General features: G+C 46.7%; 7 protein-coding genes across 7 annotated transcripts; 2 read left to right on the top strand and 5 right to left on the bottom strand.

Moving 5' to 3' along the window:
• Positions 1 to 493: 493 nt before the first annotated feature.
• On the bottom strand, positions 494 to 2038 carry TGAM01_v203814 (6-phosphogluconate dehydrogenase; the record flags this gene model as incomplete). The annotated part of the gene is made up of 1 exon (XM_018803879.1): positions 494 to 2038. One exon carries the CDS (start codon positions 2036 to 2038, stop codon positions 494 to 496), a length of 1545 nt encoding a protein of 514 aa, XP_018662930.1.
• Positions 2039 to 2413: 375 nt separating this feature from the next.
• TGAM01_v203813 (hypothetical protein) lies at positions 2414 to 3486 on the top strand (the record flags this gene model as incomplete). Its single annotated transcript, XM_018803880.1, has 2 exons — positions 2414 to 2806; positions 2863 to 3486. 2 exons carry the CDS (start codon positions 2414 to 2416, stop codon positions 3484 to 3486), a joined length of 1017 nt encoding a protein of 338 aa, XP_018662931.1.
• Positions 3487 to 5788: 2302 nt separating this feature from the next.
• Positions 5789 to 5950, top strand: TGAM01_v203812 (transcription factor S-II; the record flags this gene model as incomplete). The annotated part of the gene is made up of 1 exon (XM_024549288.1): positions 5789 to 5950. One exon carries the CDS (start codon positions 5789 to 5791, stop codon positions 5948 to 5950), a length of 162 nt encoding a protein of 53 aa, XP_024405993.1.
• A 378-nt stretch (positions 5951 to 6328) lies between these two features.
• On the bottom strand, positions 6329 to 8084 carry TGAM01_v203811 (acetamidase; the record flags this gene model as incomplete). Its single annotated transcript, XM_018803882.1, has 2 exons — positions 6329 to 7759; positions 7815 to 8084. 2 exons carry the CDS (start codon positions 8082 to 8084, stop codon positions 6329 to 6331), a joined length of 1701 nt encoding a protein of 566 aa, XP_018662933.1.
• A 2366-nt stretch (positions 8085 to 10450) lies between these two features.
• Positions 10451 to 11002, bottom strand: TGAM01_v203810 (hypothetical protein; the record flags this gene model as incomplete). Its single annotated transcript, XM_018803883.2, has 3 exons — positions 10451 to 10500; positions 10579 to 10595; positions 10818 to 11002. 3 exons carry the CDS (start codon positions 11000 to 11002, stop codon positions 10451 to 10453), a joined length of 252 nt encoding a protein of 83 aa, XP_018662934.2.
• A 525-nt stretch (positions 11003 to 11527) lies between these two features.
• TGAM01_v203809 (hypothetical protein) lies at positions 11528 to 12331 on the bottom strand (the record flags this gene model as incomplete). Its single annotated transcript, XM_024549287.1, has 1 exon — positions 11528 to 12331. One exon carries the CDS (start codon positions 12329 to 12331, stop codon positions 11528 to 11530), a length of 804 nt encoding a protein of 267 aa, XP_024405992.1.
• Positions 12332 to 13873: 1542 nt separating this feature from the next.
• Positions 13874 to 15229, bottom strand: TGAM01_v203808 (hypothetical protein; the record flags this gene model as incomplete). Its single annotated transcript, XM_018803884.1, has 2 exons — positions 13874 to 14910; positions 14965 to 15229. The coding sequence occupies 2 exons, from the start codon at positions 15227 to 15229 to the stop codon at positions 13874 to 13876; spliced, it is 1302 nt and encodes a 433-aa protein (XP_018662935.1).
• Between the last annotated feature and the right edge of the window lie 778 nt (positions 15230 to 16007).

Genomic DNA, 16007 nt, shown 5'->3' with positions numbered 1-16007 from the left:
TGATGCCTCCAGGAGCGATGAAAAAATGAGGTAGTGAAATAGAATGGCTGCGATATAGTAGGTCCCCATGCTATAATAGAATTATAACATAAACTCATGATATCTCCGTCAACCTAATCGTGACACGCACAACAACGTGAATGATGTGTACGTTTCGTCATGGTGGATCCAGTTTTGTATGAGGTCAACGATACAGTTTGAAGTAGCAAAAAGGTAATATCTATGATACGTGCGCCTCAATGTTACAGCTTGGCAATGAGGCGAATTTACAGATAAAGCCGGTGTTTTTCTATGTCATGAAATTGCAGAAAGCTGGAGTTGTTACTCCGGGTGTGGGTCATTTAATGCAGAGTATAGATGACAACTGAGCTTCGCATCGGCTACTTCCGTCTTCGATCTAAACTTCACATGCATATCTATACAATGGTCTGGCCGTGCAATTTAAAATCTACCTTTTGAATCAAGCATAATGATCAATTGCCGTGCAAAGCTTTTAAGCTGGCTTCCACTCGTAATGATGCGGGCCTTTCGCGACCGGACCGGGATCTTCGCCTCGTACGCCCGGCTTATTGTATGAGTGCGCCCCAAAATAATCCATTTGGGCCTCCATAAACTTTGTGGGCAGCATTTTGCCTGTGGTGTACTTGACGTACTCAAGTGTGGCAGTAAGCGCGGGCAAGTAATGGTCGGCTGCAATTCCTCGAGAGACAATTTCTTTCAGGGCTGAATAGCTGCATTGCAACTCCCGCCCGACAGAGCTTTCCAGCTTGATGTTTGTGAGCGACTTATTCTCTTTCAGAAGTGGCTCAAGCAAATCGGCGATGAACTCAGACTGAATGATGCACCCTGCTCGCCATATACGAATGCACTCAGACAAATCGATGCCCCAGCCTTCGTCATTAGATGCCCGCGCAATGAGTTCCAGTCCTTGGCAGTAGGAGGCCAGGAAAGCACAGTAGATGGCCTGACGGAGGTCTTCAACCATCTGGTCTTTATCCTTGATATCTTGAATAGGCTTTGGTTTGGGAATAGAGAACGTGTCGGCGATCTGTAGCCGTTCTTCGCGATTTCCTGAGGCCACACGCAGATAAAATCCCGCTGCGAGCGTCGGACAAGATACATGCCTCATTGCCGATTCCTCAATTGACCATGTGGGCGTTCCTTCAGAGCCATCGTCATCCTGTACGACTTTGTCGAGGACGTCATCGAGAACGTGGCCACCTTTTTGTCCCGCTGTTTTGCCATCTGTCGGTTTTCTCGTCTTGCAAATCTCAGAAGCAATTCTGACGAGGAAATTGGTATGTAATTCGCCGTTGTCGTTCCATTTTGCAAATATTTCACCAATCTCATCGTAGTCAAGCCCCAACCCGCTGTTTAGAAACGCCCAAGCCTCGCAGAGAGCGGAGAGCATACCAACTTCGATACCGTTATGGACCATCTTGACAAAGTGTCCTGAGCCGCCGGGTCCGATATTCGATACGCATGGAGCGCCAGATTTCGGATCCTTCGCCGCATATAGTTCTAGCAGCGGCATGACTTCTTTCAGTGCCGCAGCATTTCCTCCAGGGGACATACTTGGCCCATGTCGAGCAGACTGATAACCGCCAGAAACTCCCGTTCCGATCCAATCCACGCCAATGTCCTGACACTCTTTTTGTCTCCTCTCGGTATTTCGATAATGCTCGTTTCCGCCATCCAAAATGATATCACCCTTGCGCAGCTCTGGCTTGATCTTCTCCAGAACTTCATCGGCTGGCGCGCCATGTGTTATAGAAAAAAGGAACACTTTTCGGCCACCATTCTGACCCAAACTAGCTGTAAACTTTGATATGTCGTGAAATCCGGTAATATTCCCTGTCAGGCCCTCGGCTTGGTCAACTTGCTTCATAAAATCGTCGACATTCGCGCTCTTGGCATCCCAAATAGACACGTCGAGGCCGAGCTCGGAAAAGGCGAAGCCCATCATAGAGCCCATGTTCCCTGCACCGACAATGCCAATTTGCTTGAACTTCATGGTTACATCTGATTGAGCGCCCATGGTTGCTGCTCGCTCAAAGATAGGCAAGACAAGGTAAACAATTAAGCCACAGCGGCAAAATTATTAAGCCACAGCGGCAAAATTATTGGAAACACCAAAAAACAAAATGGCGCGACTGTCGGACGACGCATCAATTTAATTCACATATTCATGAGAATTGCCACTTGAAAGCTACATCAATCACAGCTGTGTTGTGCTAATTGAATGACGCAATTGTGGTGACAACGCTGCAAGCATCAGCATGACGTTATATATCCTGTAAATGACAATGAAGTTTTAAGTATTTCAAGCTGTTCTATTAGAAGTACAATTCTAATCAGAGTACAAGTCACTTAGTCGAGACTCTTCACTCGAGGAATATAGCATATCGTCACCATGGGCATCGGATATCAAGGCCACAGTATTCCTACTTCTTTTGCGTCATGCAGCATCCCTCCTTACTATGACGCGAAACTTCCTCAAAAACTAGAGGCCATTCGCAACGCCGGATTCGATGGAATAGAAATGTCTATGCCAGATATAGTGGCATACGGCCGCGATATCGAGGGAAAGGAAATTCAAGAAGATGATTACGATACACTTTCAGACGTAGCTAAGAAGATTCGAATTCTAACCGATCAACTTGGCCTTGTTATTCTCATGCTGCAACCGTTTTCACGATTTGAGGGGTGGAATAAAGATACACATGCAAAAGAGAGAGAGGAGGCATTTACGCGCGCCAAAGGATGGATAAGAATTATGGAGTCTTTAGGCACCGATATGCTACAAGTATGCGCATCTCAGAGATGAATGATCAGGATGCAATGATGGCTAACTATCTCTAGGTTGGCTCATCAGATGCCCCGGATATATCATCTTCCTTTGACGAGCATGCCGCAGATTTGCAGCAGTTAGCAGACCTGCTAGCAGAGAAAGGTTTTCGACTTGCTTATGAGAACTGGTGCTGGGCAACATATGCCTTAACGTGGAAACACGTTTTGGAGATATCGCACAAAGCTGATCGAAAAAACATTGGCCTTTGTCTAGACACCTTCCAATCAGCTGGTGGAGAATATGGCGATCCATCTACAGACTCAGGTTATATCGAAGATGTTAGCCTAGCTGAGCTTGGCGACCGTTGGCAAAAAAGTCTGAAGCAACTGGAAGAGACTGTTCCTGGAGATGCAATTTTCTTACTTCAGATTTCAGATGCATATAGAATGGAGCCGCCTCTGCGTAACACGGAGGAGCGAGTGAGATCGGTATGGAGTCATGATTATCGCCCACTACCCTTTGATGGAGGGTATCTGCCGATTCAAGGCTTTCTAAACTCTGTACTACGAACTGGCTTCAGAGGCTGGCTTTCTGTTGAAGTATTTGACTCGAAACCCAAGGAGAAAATGTCCATGGAGGAGTACCTGAAAGCGGCCATGCAGTCCTTGACCCGCATGCTCGGTAATGCAATGTAGTTGAGTTTATAGATTGAGGAACCTTTGTTTGGAATATTTTGCCGTAACAGAGCTATCTGCATCTTATTTACAGGGTGCGGGTTGGAATTGTCATTTTAGCGTTAAGCTTTAATTATACTCTCAATGCTCCCATGTTACACGCTGCTACGAATTCATGCAAGTGACTATATACACATGTACCCAAAAGACAAGGCAACCAACGCCACAAATTTGACGGACAATTCGATCGCTCGCCAAGAGATCCCTTAAATTACTCGGAGAAAAACCAGTGATTGGAGGTTTTCTGGGTCGTCTCTTAACAGTGCTCGAAACTGAATTGCATGCGTGTAATGACGTCAATTTGCTTTTAGCCGTATCTCTACTATATAAACTTCCCTGCTCTTGTTTTCATTGGGACCACTCCAAGAGCCAATCTTCGCCAATTGCGCGATGTGCATAACGGCGAAAACATAACTCATACCAATTGTTGTATACCCATGCGAACAACTGGTACACTAAAGATGCGGACTTGGACGCGCAACATCTGTACCGCTGTTGCTCGTGCCTTGGGCGACGTTTCAGAGCCTGTAGAGCATGACACTTCAAGAAGAAATCAGGCTGTCCAGTGCTTGGCCAGCTTCTTTTTCTGTTTAACGAGCATTTTCCCGCCCATATTCGACTTTGAATATTTACGATACTGTTCTTCTGACTTCTTGACATTGAGACATGATGTCTGGATGATTGAAGAACACGAATATTCGACATCGTTTTATCAGAGTTTGCCAGATCGCTCACGGTCACGACGGAGACATGATTGGGAAGCGGAACTTATTCCGGTTGGAGATCTAGGATATAGCGGCTCGACGTTTCTTATGACTAGCAACGGGAAATATATCGTCAAGTCACTAGATCGCCGATTCGAATACCGCTTCTTCATGCACGAATTATTTCGGCCTTATGTGGCCCATATGACGGCTTATCCTGGCAGTCTTCTAGTCCGCGTCACGGATATGCTCTACGTTCCAGGATCAAACTTGAACAGAATCCTGGGTCTCTCAGCAACGCATCTTGTTGTCATGGAGAATTTGTTACACGGAAAAGAGAAAGAGGAGAGTGAAGATGCTAGAGCTCAATGGAGTACCTATGATCTAAAGCCAGACAATTATTTCTTCCCAGAGCGCGATATCGCCGGCGGTAGTTTGTCATCTCAAAATGTGAAAAACAAGTTGGTTGATCAAATGCCCAGCCGACTACGGGTCTCAGCGCAAATGGCGGATCAACTTTTCAACCTATTGAACACAGACACGGAATTTCTCGCGAATTCGAATGTGGTTGACTATTCTCTGTTTCTGGTTAGACTTCCTGGTCCTGGCCAACATTTAAAGTCTCAGTCAAGTACGAAGTTTGCCGCAAGCGATGATACACAACTAGCTGCTAGCAGCAATAATACAGAGACTTGGAGAAATGGGGTAACATCCATTGACGGTAAATGGATATATCGTATCGTTATAATAGATTACCTCTGGGCCAGACACATGTTGCAGCCGAGGATACTGTCAGGGCTTGTCAAAACATTCAACATCTATGCCAAAAAAGGTCCAATGAGTATTACAGCGGACCCAATGGAGTACAGGAGGCGTTTCATGAATATGGTCCGCAAGTTGATGTCAGGAAGCGATTCTTGAAAGAATGTGGAATTGATAGCATTGTTAGTTCTGAGTTGCAATTCACGATGCAATATTGAGAACATCAACGCAATATTTTTTACATATGTTGTAGCAGCGCAATATTGGGAATGGCCTCTGTCCTATCACTGCAACAGCGAAACAACCGGTGACTGAACGCATCCTGGATCTCACCGATGCTTTATTCATCTCGCAACCACAGACGCGCACGGTCAATGATCTACATTCAAGTAGTTACATGTAGGTAGTTTCCATGGCCCATGCTGAGGCCTCACCAAACCACGTGCTGGCGTTTGCACGGGTGCTTGAGAATTTCGTTTGTCTGCCTCATCATTAAATCAATTTGTCAGTTTCGTCTTCAGATCCCTCCCAATACGTAAGGATGGTGATCAATTTTGCGGCCCATGCGGAAATACTCTCGACATCTCTCCCATTTCAATTATTCGATGCGATTGTTGTGGCTCCATGAACAAGAGTAAGCTCATTGCCTGCACCTAGATTGATCTACGTGGAGTATTGACTACGTTTACTGGCGTACCCCAGATATATTTTCATTAGGTGTAGCGACGACTTCATCGACTAACAAATTTCCATCTGAGCTTCGCCAGAAGCGACAGACGACACGGCAATTACAGGGCATGTCATTCGTAGATACTTGGCCTACGACTAAGGAAACATGCCCAAAATGTGGCGCGAAGGAAGTTCGATACACGGCGCTTCAATTGAGAAGCGCTGATGAAGGAACTACTGTATTCTATCACTGTCCGAACTGCTCAGAGAGGTATGCACATGCACGCTGAACAGCCAAACCTGAGTTACAATCACTTACAACAAGAGTTGAAGATGGAACGAAGGCAACTAAGCCGCAGTTGAACAAAAACGCGAGCTGCTATGCTCCCCAGCCGAAGACTCTACGTCTCGGAAATTAGCCACGTAGCGAATAGAATACGTTAAAATTGGCAGAGAGCAGGTACAAAGGCAAATTACTTTCAATGCAGAACGCATCCAATCAGAGGTGCATCCTTGGAGCTTCTGGCCTTTGTGACAGAAGCGTCAAGAACACTTGATAGGCACATGGGCGGCGACATTTTGGCGAGCCTCAAAAGGCACATTGAATTGTATTATTTGTTTTAAAAAGAATTGACTTGTTAAAATGTCCGACTCAGCTATTTCGTCATCTAAGTATGCTCTTGAGATAACAATTCGCTTACATACTCAGCAATGACAAGCATCTTCTCTTCGGTATAACTCCTCCCTACAATCTGTAAGCCAACGTGCGCTCCATCATATAATTCTGCATCGTAGTCTTCCATAGTAGCTCCGTCAACCTCGTTCAAAGGAGTATAACCTGGATCATACTTGTCAATGTTCTGATCCGCAAGAGTGACGGGTACATTGACACTCGTATAGTTCAATACATTGACAAATGCACTGTAGCCGTAATATCTATACTTTTGAGGCCTTGCGGCCGCAAAAGGTGCGACTGGACTAATGAAGCCATCGACGGGTCGACCCGTACCAGTTATCTCAATAGTAGAGTTCCAGTAATCCATGTATTCGCTTTGTAAACGACGTCTCTCAATGTTGTTTGCTGCAATTTGAATACCGTCCAATGGCTCCTTTGGCGAGGTTCCAAACAGTCGCAGTATCTGTGGATGGATCTTTTCTCCCGATAGAGCGAAAGCGTCATGAACCTGCTTTCCTCCGTCATATTGCCATGAATTCACCAAAACACCCATAAGCGCCTTATGAGAATTAGCTGGCGGCGTCCATTCAACGACTCTATGTCCAGCTTTTGTGAGAGCCGCCGTGAGTATCGAGATGGCGCGAGCGACAGGGGGCTGAGGGTTGACAATTCCATCAGTTTTCAGGACCCCAAACACAAGTGGCCCTTTCGAGGTCACTTTTGTGAGTTCCTTGGTTTCTGCTTCCAATGTATCGCGCCATGGCATGTCAACAACCCGAGGATCGTATAACCATGGTTGCTGGGACAATATTGCTTGGAAGAGCAGTTTAGTTCCCGCCGCAGTTGTAGCCATTGGTCCGATGGAAGACGAAACGGTATTCTGACCATATACAGAGGTTGCTACTCCTCTTCTAGGCAACCGGTCCCACGTTGGCTTAATACCATATGTTCCGCTAAATGCGGCGGGCATTCTGATTGAGCCGGCGATGTCTGTTCCAAGCCCACCCGGAGAGCCTTTTAAGCGGATTAGGGCGCCTTCGCCGCCAGAACTGCCGCCTGAGCATAGAAAGCGATTCTTCGGATTCCATGTATACTCAATAATGTTATTGAAAGTCTCGCCGGACATCAATGTTTGGGGGCAGCTCGTCTTGCAGTAGAAAACAGCGCCGAGATTGCGAAGTTCTCTGACTATTTCACTTTCAAATGTTCCCCTTCTTGGATCATCTTTAATTCCTTGGAATGTACCAATCCAGCCAACATACCCCATGGTCGTCTCGACTCCTTTGACATGAAGTTGATCTTTAAGAGAAATGGGTACACCATGGAGCAACCCAATTGTCTTCTTGTGCTTAGCAAAGTAAGCGTCGAGGGCTCTGGCCGATTCGATAGCGGCGTCGAAAAAGAATTCGTGCACGCAGTTTACCTAGTGTTCTTTAGTACATGAAGTTATAACTAATAGTTGATGAAGCATTCCATACCAGTTGGTGGGCAAGAGATGCTCGATGGCAAAACGCCTCAGTCACTTCAACAGAAGTCCAGTTTCCTGCTGCAATTTGTTTCGCAATACCTCCAACATCGGTTTCAGTAATCTCAATTTCTTTACTGTTGAGAAACTGTCGAATATACTCGTCTGTAACGTCTTTCTGTTCCTCTGCAGAAGGGATCCTATCAAGGCGCCATTTCTGCGGAATGGAGTCAAGAATTGCTTGACGCTTTGCTTCTGCCTTTTTCTCCCATTCTAGAGCCATTTTACCGTTACCCAGAGAAATTCAGGTCGATTGCAGGAGTAAAACTTGGGATGTCGTATACCAGAGCAACGTGACAGCATATGATAGCCAATGGCCAGCTCTATTTATACGAATTAAAGTATGCCTATATTCCTCTGTGTTGAAGTACCTTCTTTATGTACATCCTTGTTTGACTGATTTCTAAGCTCGATTGTCAGGTTCACCACGCAATATTCTTCTATTTGTAAGCCAAGACGCTTGAAGCCGTCATATCGAGGTCGACGCCTTCTGAAAAGCGTAGTTTAGCTTTCCACGTCTTCTTATGACGTACAAGTCTCTCGTACTGAATATGAAGTCTTGAGGAATGTGAATAGACTATTTCTTTTGTTTAGTGATCATTATTGTTAGTTACTAATCACACTACTTTGTTTACTGATCATGCTCGATACATCCTACTTCTTCATTGGAAGAGTCTTATGATAGAGTCCGGGTTCTGAGAAAGGTAACTTTGTAATAAATAGACAATACGTGGTTATTTATAGCAACGTTCAAGAGACAGCTACGATCACTGCTCCGTTTATATATGGCCGTTATTACTATGTAAGTTTTGTCCAAAAACACTTTCGTAGAAACAAGTATACAAAACTTTTACGCAATTTTTACAGGCTGCGTATCATTGCGCATTCGAGATAAATATACACTAATTGGCTTTATTCCCTTTACTGTGTAGTTAAAGTCTTGGGCAACAATTATGGCGTTTTAAGTACAGCCACATCACTGAGCAAGAGAGGATGGCCGTCAACCATACGTTACAGCATTCAGATAGAGGCATGAGCTGGTGTTTGTATTCTCGAAACTTGTGTGAACCGTCAAAAATATCAACTTGAAGCTTAGAGGAATCCATTTAATCCAGTACGCAAGTCATACAGGACTAGAAGTTGCCTAGAAGTTTGTATTGATTGGGAACATCTTGAGAAGACTTATTTAATCAAAGGATACATCATTTGACAAATCAAGGCGGAATTTGTCAATTGAAGGAATAACTGATTGAGAAGGCGCAATTCTATTACAAATGTGCTGGGAAGGCGTTACTATTTACAGACGTTTATCAATGCACCTTCAAGATAGAAGTCATAGGTCTAACCGAAGCCTTTTGAGAGTAAAGAGTCATATACCACAATAAGTTCAGTTTTTGCAACCAGAAGCCTCGAGCTCAGTTTGGTGATCATTGATTGGCTATACGTCACATGATTTGCCCGGCTAGCTCAATCGGTAGAGCGTGAGACTCTTATGAAGTACACGTTCTGTATTACAATCTCAAGGTTGCGGGTTCGACCCCCGCGTTGGGCTTTTCCTATAAATATCACCAACACTGAGAGTTGGCTTCATTTTTTGCATTTTTATCGAGCTGATCTCTCTCTAATCTATCTTTTTATTAGTTATGTATGATTCGCGATTAAAGACAATAATGTTGCCAGGCTCTTGCGCGAGACTTTGACACAATTGAAGAGGATTAGAACCTTAGAGCGTTATTAATACTTAAAGTAATCTAGAACGATGTTGCAATGCGGCGAATCCCGCCGCACCTGCATTATTGACACTTTCTCATCCTTCACCGGTGCCCCCAGTTGACGAGCTACGAGAGAGATTACAAATGCTGTGAAGCTCGGATCTGCCTAAATGACTCGTTTTCAGGCTTATATCCTTTACTGCCGCACCCTAGGCCGCGAGCTACGGGAGAGATTAAAAATGCTATGAAGCTCAGGTTTTCTCCCTGACGGCATACTTAAATGACTCATTTTCGGGCTTGAATCCTTTACTGCCGCGCCTAGGCAGCGAGCTATAAGAGAGATTTAAAAATGGTATGAAGCTCGGATTTGCTCCCTGAGGGCATACCTAAATAAGTAATTTTCGGGCTTATATTCTTTACTGCCGCTGCCCAGGCGGCGAGCTACAAGAGAGGTTAGGAATGCTGTGAAAAGGGTCATACCTATTGAAAAGATTGTTCCCATGTTAGGCAATAAATGCATGAGCGCTTCCATAAATGCCTAATGCTTCAGAGGAGCTCAGTGAGTTTCCACAGATGGACTTACTAAATCTCTCATCGTTTAATAGCAGGTGGATTGCGCCTAATGTCCTGTCCTAAAGCGCTTGTCCTTCGTGGAACGGGTAGCAAGCGTTAATCAGATTAATTTATCCAGATCTCGGATGACACTGGATACTACATGCATGCTTATTCAGTTGACCGACTTGCAATTCCTATTCTTACAGGCCACCCTACTTAAAAGAATAACATCATTGAGTCGTAGATGGTACGCTATCGGCTTCTTCACAATTGTTGTGTTCACAGGATGGACGCTAAATCATAGTTGTGAGCGTTGTTCTGCTTAGCTGCCCATCTGAAATTTGGCCTGGAATAGCGAGTTGTCACGAGAAGCTGTTTTATGTGAGTGTTGTCGCATATTAGATGACTATGCTGGATCATTTATACATCTAGCGGAGTTTAATAACATACCAGGCTTTCCGTATGACCTGAAGTCCTATTGATGTGTGACTCAATTCGAAATTTTACATCGAATAGAATATCTTCAACATCTCACATGGCGCGCATGAACGGGAGCTCTTCTAACACGCGTATACAACCCTTGGCTAATTCGCAACTTTAATATTCACAAAAGCGCTCATACGTAAGCCATCATGCAGCTGTTCAACTAGCGATACACCTCAAGACCTTGGCTAATAGCATGACGGTACCTTTGAAAGTAGGAGAGGTCCCAAGGTTGTGCGAAGATAGCTAGCGCCCCCCTCTCAACTCGTTGTAGAACATCCTGTGCAAATGCATCCGGCTTCTGGCCATAGGGATTCTCCTCTGGGTTTTCCTCAATGATATCCTTTATGGGCTTATAGTAAGAGTTTTCAGGGAAGATGAGAGTTTGCATGTTGACGAAGAAGTTTGTTGCAATGCCGCCGGTGACAAGAGTCCTGCCAAAATCTTTAAGAACCCGGATTGCCACCAACTCATGAGAGTAGTTACTTGGGAGAACCCGGCCTCAAAGATGAGTGGTATGAGGAGCTATTTAGGCTCTGCTATTGATGAATTATTCGGCCGTAAACATGCTCTATTCTAAAGCGAGCCAGGCCGTTTACGTACATCACGATAGCTTCTTACTTCTTGAAACAGGCGCTGATGTGCACTAAAGACTTTTCTTTATAAGATTATAATTTTTATTAATTTAATAGACAATCAAAGCAGTCCTTTGAAAATTCGCCTTCTAGCCTTCAGAGTGTAACTAAGAATGATTCGACACCTGTAAGCTTTGATATATGTAAGTATATAGCTTGCGCTGCAATGTGTGTTGCGGCCAAACTCCCCAACGCCAGTAGTTCTCATTATTGTATAATTACTCATGTATGTTCGTTAATCCCAGGTAGAGAGAGAAAAGGAAAAAATCTCTCTTGGTATTTTAACCCTTCATCTCGTTTTCGCCCCCTCCTAGCAACGACACGCACAAGACCGACGCTATCGCAGCCACGCTGCCCAGAATCATCATCTGCAGTCCTTCCCACAGGCAGCGCATCCAACTGCTAGATGCATCTCCGCTTCTCAGCAGCCAGCTCTTGCCTGCGCCAAAAGACATCAACGCCACCAGACACGCTGCGATACTCCATCGGAGGCCAAGGCCAACCGTCGCAGCGAATAAGTATGGCAGTAGAGGAATGGCGCCGCCAATGATGTAGCCTAGCGAGATGGAAATACCGGAAGCGACTGGCGAAATGAGCAGTTGATTGTTGTTATATGAGCTCTCTCCGGCAGAGAGCTCAGATCGTGCAAATTGTACCTGGCGGGCTGTATCGTATAAGCCCTGGCGCTCTTTAATAGTCGACATGATGTCTGCAACCATCCAACCCGGTAGAGCGAGAGGTTCCAAATGCTGCCTCACAAGCACTTCTTGCGCATCTTTATTCTTCTCATCCAAGCTATCACTCCCAGCATCCTGACGCAGCATGCCTTTGAGCTCTTCCTCGTCGCCATCCCGGTCTTTCGCCTGGTCTGAAGGTAATTCGTCCTTCGCAGAAAGGTAGCCACCAATGCCCATGCTGATGCTCCCCGCGCAGAGTTCAGCCAGACCAGCATAGATGACAGTGTCGGTGCGGCCAAGGGAGCTGAGGCCCGCGGTGAGGGCAAAGGGCACTGTTAAGCCATCTGAGAAGCCGAGGGTGAAGTCGGAGAGGAATCGGATGAGGAGAGGGCTTCTTGATTTTGACATTATGGTCGCTGTGGGTGTATCGGGAGAGGCGAAGAGGTGTTGGAGGGAGACGAGCTCTGGGATAGTTGCTTAATGGACAAGAGGATGATCAAAGCGAAAGGGAGGGTACAGAATAGGTGTGAGAGATGAATCAGCGCATCAGCCAAGAGGCTATCGATAGCTGTCTGAGACAAAATGGAGGTAGCACAATTGAATATTGAACTCCTCAGTAGACTTGACGTCAATTCTGGTAGAGCTTCGTCTCAGTTCTGGCGGTGATGGTATGTAGTAGCACGAGCTTTAGAACAATCACTTGGCCGGCGCACAAGATCTCCAATTCTGGATCAGTTGAGCATGCGGTCCTACACCAGAAGTCCTTAGTCCACACCTTGCGTCTGCATGTTACATCGCCTTAACAAATAGTAGTATCTGCGTCCCGGGACAAACATTCCAGCTGCGCAGCCCACTCACTCCCCATCTCTACGCTCTATTCTCCTCGCCACCAATCCAAGTCAGGATACCGACGGAGTCATTGTCACCTCAAAGGGAAAATTCCGCATTCTTTCTCCATTCAAAGGAAGCAAAAAAGGTCCCCTTCGGCACAGTTCTCCTGCCGACCAGCCGCGAAAAGGGCTGGTCCAGGCACACTGGACGGGGTGGCTGCTCCAAGCAGATGCTCGATTCCGACCCACGTGCGCCTCCAAAGACCCTGTGCTTAAAAACGCATGAACGCTGATTCGGAGGAGGCGCGGAGAAAGAAGCTGCACAAGACTGGGGCAAGGGGAGCTTTTCTTGGAGAGGCAGGGATTCTTGGTTAGGGACGTGGGGTGGCGGCGCCGCCAACCTCGACGTGCGTCTTTGGCGGGGATCCCGATGGATTTGCTCTTCTTTTTTATTGTTTACACATTTGTTTCTGAATCTGACAATGTTTGCCTATTGCGCCTATCAAAGTAGTAGCCTAATCGAAATACCCTGCGCAGTTGTTCAACGACGCAGACGTTTGATAAGAGAAGAACGAGCTGGAAGCAATTTACGTAAGTCCAAATTGATAACCATACCAATAGGAGAAAAGAGGGGAACCCAGCTCGATGGATACTGCGATGGATGATAGATAGCATTTCTTTTCTCGTTGGTGGCTAGAAAATTGGAGAGCTGCCCGACTAGGAAGCTGGGACTTTTGAAGTGCCGGAGGTGGCGCCGTGCACAAACCGATGTAAGTCAATCAGTCTAAGCCGCGCCGATAAGGCAGCAGCTCGCCATGACCGCTCTTTGCTTTTTTTTTCGGCCCTCAGTTGACGAGGTTTATCATTGAATACAGGTATGAAGAGAGAGGCATGTGTAGCGTATACAAACATCATGGACCTTGCTATAGACAGGCAACTGCCAATTGGTGCGTAATGTTTTTTTTTTTCTTTTTGCTGTTTGTTCTGCTAGTGCCTGTTTAGCTATCAAGCCTTATCATTCATTCTTCATTCCCAACTTTGACAATCGTATATCTAAATACAAAGCTAAGATAAATAATTATATATATGTTTCAAAGTCATAGTGTAAAAAGAGTGACACTTAGTCGCTGATAGAGACGGGAGTGTAGCCCTTGGGAGGGTGGAGGCCATCAGCGGTCTCAATGGTATCGGCGTAGTAGGAGGCAAGCTTGGTCTTCTCCCAAGTCTTCTTGATAGAGGGGAGAATTTTGCGGCCAGAGAAGCTGTGGTCAAGCTTCAGGTTGGGGGCGGGGTACTCGTGGTTGCCACCATCCTCATTGAAGATTCCGGCATACGAGACATTCCAGAAGTAGCTGTTGAGAGTGTCGGTGGATGGCCACTTGCGAAGACGGTCACCAGTCTTCTGAGCGACCCAATCGTAGACATTGGCACCAACATCCCAGCGACCCAGAGTGTGGAGGTCCCAATTGGCCTCGACGGTAGCAATCTCAGAGTAGTGGTTGTAAAAGTTGTTGTCGGTAGTGCCAACAAGGTGCTTGGGGACAGCGTCACCGAGCAAGATGCCAAGAATATTGTTGCGCGTAGTGTAGGTCTCGCTTTCGTCCCAAGTAAGAAGCACCAGGGTGTTTTGCATGAAGTTCTTGTTGTTTAGAAGGGGCTCGAGGAAAGTGCGGGCCCATTGGCCAGCGATGGCGACGGTGCTGTCGTGTCCATCTGAGGTCATGTTGGGAGTGATGAACATCCATTGAGGCAGCTTGTTCTCCTTGAGGTCCTTGTGGAACATGGACCTGCCAGTGTCGATGAGAGACAGGTTCTTGATCTGAGACAGGCGCTGCTCATAGTGGGCTACGCTGTTGGCGAGAATAGCAGGGTTGTGCTTGCGAACGTAGTCGTTGGCGCCGTTCTTGGTGTTGACGTAGCTGAAACCCTCGTAGCCAGAGTAGGGCATGTCTTCCTCGTAATGACCCCAAGAAATGCCACGATCTTCAAGAAGGTCGATGACTGTTGAGACATTAAAGTCGGTGGCGTACAAGTCATCGTTCTGCATGCCAAAGTAGTCGCCAGCAATGGAGGCGAGGTAGTTGGGCTGCGATGGGTGAGTGACGCCAAAGTAGTTTGTCAACTTGATACCCCTCTTGGAGAAGAAAGTGAAGTTGGCTGTAGTTTCATCAGCATTGCTCTATATATATTTTCTCGCACAATGCAGCTTACGGTCACCATCGGCCTTGTCAAAGTCCTGATTCTCAAAGTAGACGACCACGAAGCGGTCAAAGGCCTTGCCCTTGACGTGGCTGGTCGGGCTGCTGGTCTTGGCCGTGGCAGCAGCAGCGGCAACAGCAGCAGTGCCGGTGGCGGTATAGACCGACTCCCAGGCAGTGGTGGTCTTGACGGGCTTAGAGGGTGCGCAAGGCTCCTTGGCCACACCGGCAGAGGCCAAGCTGGCAGCAGCCAGCAGAGAGACAACCGTGGACAGCATAACTGAAATCTCTTCCTCAGTCACGATCTTGGTGAGCTTTGCTAGGGAGGATGGAGAAGAAAGGAAGACGCAGATGGGGCAGGGCAGTCGGGTTTAATAGAGCCTCGTTCCGAGACAGTCGATGCAATGTTACGCAAAGTATCGATTTTCTTGGGCTCCCTTCCGGTCCCGCTCTTTTCTCAACACACCTAGCAGCGCCTTGTGGTGGCCGTGTAAAGGTCCTTCTCCACGAACCCCGTCGACATGTGCTCGATGCTGGCAATGCTATCCACCCATACCAGTCAGGCTGTAGGCCGAGTGTAGTCTAGGGTCTGCTTGGTAAATGGCCTCCGCTCATTTGTTGACCGAGGCGACATATTTCGACAGGGAAGAGTTGGGCATGCTGGCCGGCTGGAAAAAAAAAATCTCGCGTCTTCAAAAGAACCCTGCTTGCAACTGTGTGAGTAGAAGATGGGACGGTGGCTTGTCAAATTTACACGGATTGACGTAGTACAGCGCTCTATCCACGCATGTCAAGACGAGTCTGGCAGCCAAGAGCTCGGAATCCACATCACTAAGAAGCATCAGACCTAGTCGTGTCTGTTAGCAGCTTACTATGGAGCAAAGCCGCAGCGCCCAACATCGGGAGCTTGCGCTGCAGGTCCGCCACAAATCTCCTCTTGTCTAGTCGGCCGTCCGACACGTGGGGGATACAAAGCCCTCGAGAGGCGCATCTCGAGGTCGCCGGCGTTGTCGATTCGGCCGTCGCTGAGAGCGTCGTGTGCCGCTCATCCGCTGA

This window comes from Trichoderma gamsii (assembly GCF_001481775.2).
Source record: "Trichoderma gamsii strain T6085 chromosome Unknown Scaffold_10.2, whole genome shotgun sequence".
Classification (NCBI taxonomy): domain Eukaryota; kingdom Fungi; phylum Ascomycota; class Sordariomycetes; order Hypocreales; family Hypocreaceae; genus Trichoderma; species Trichoderma gamsii.
Note: the sequence above shows the minus strand (reverse complement) of the source record. Positions and strands in the feature narration are given on the sequence as shown.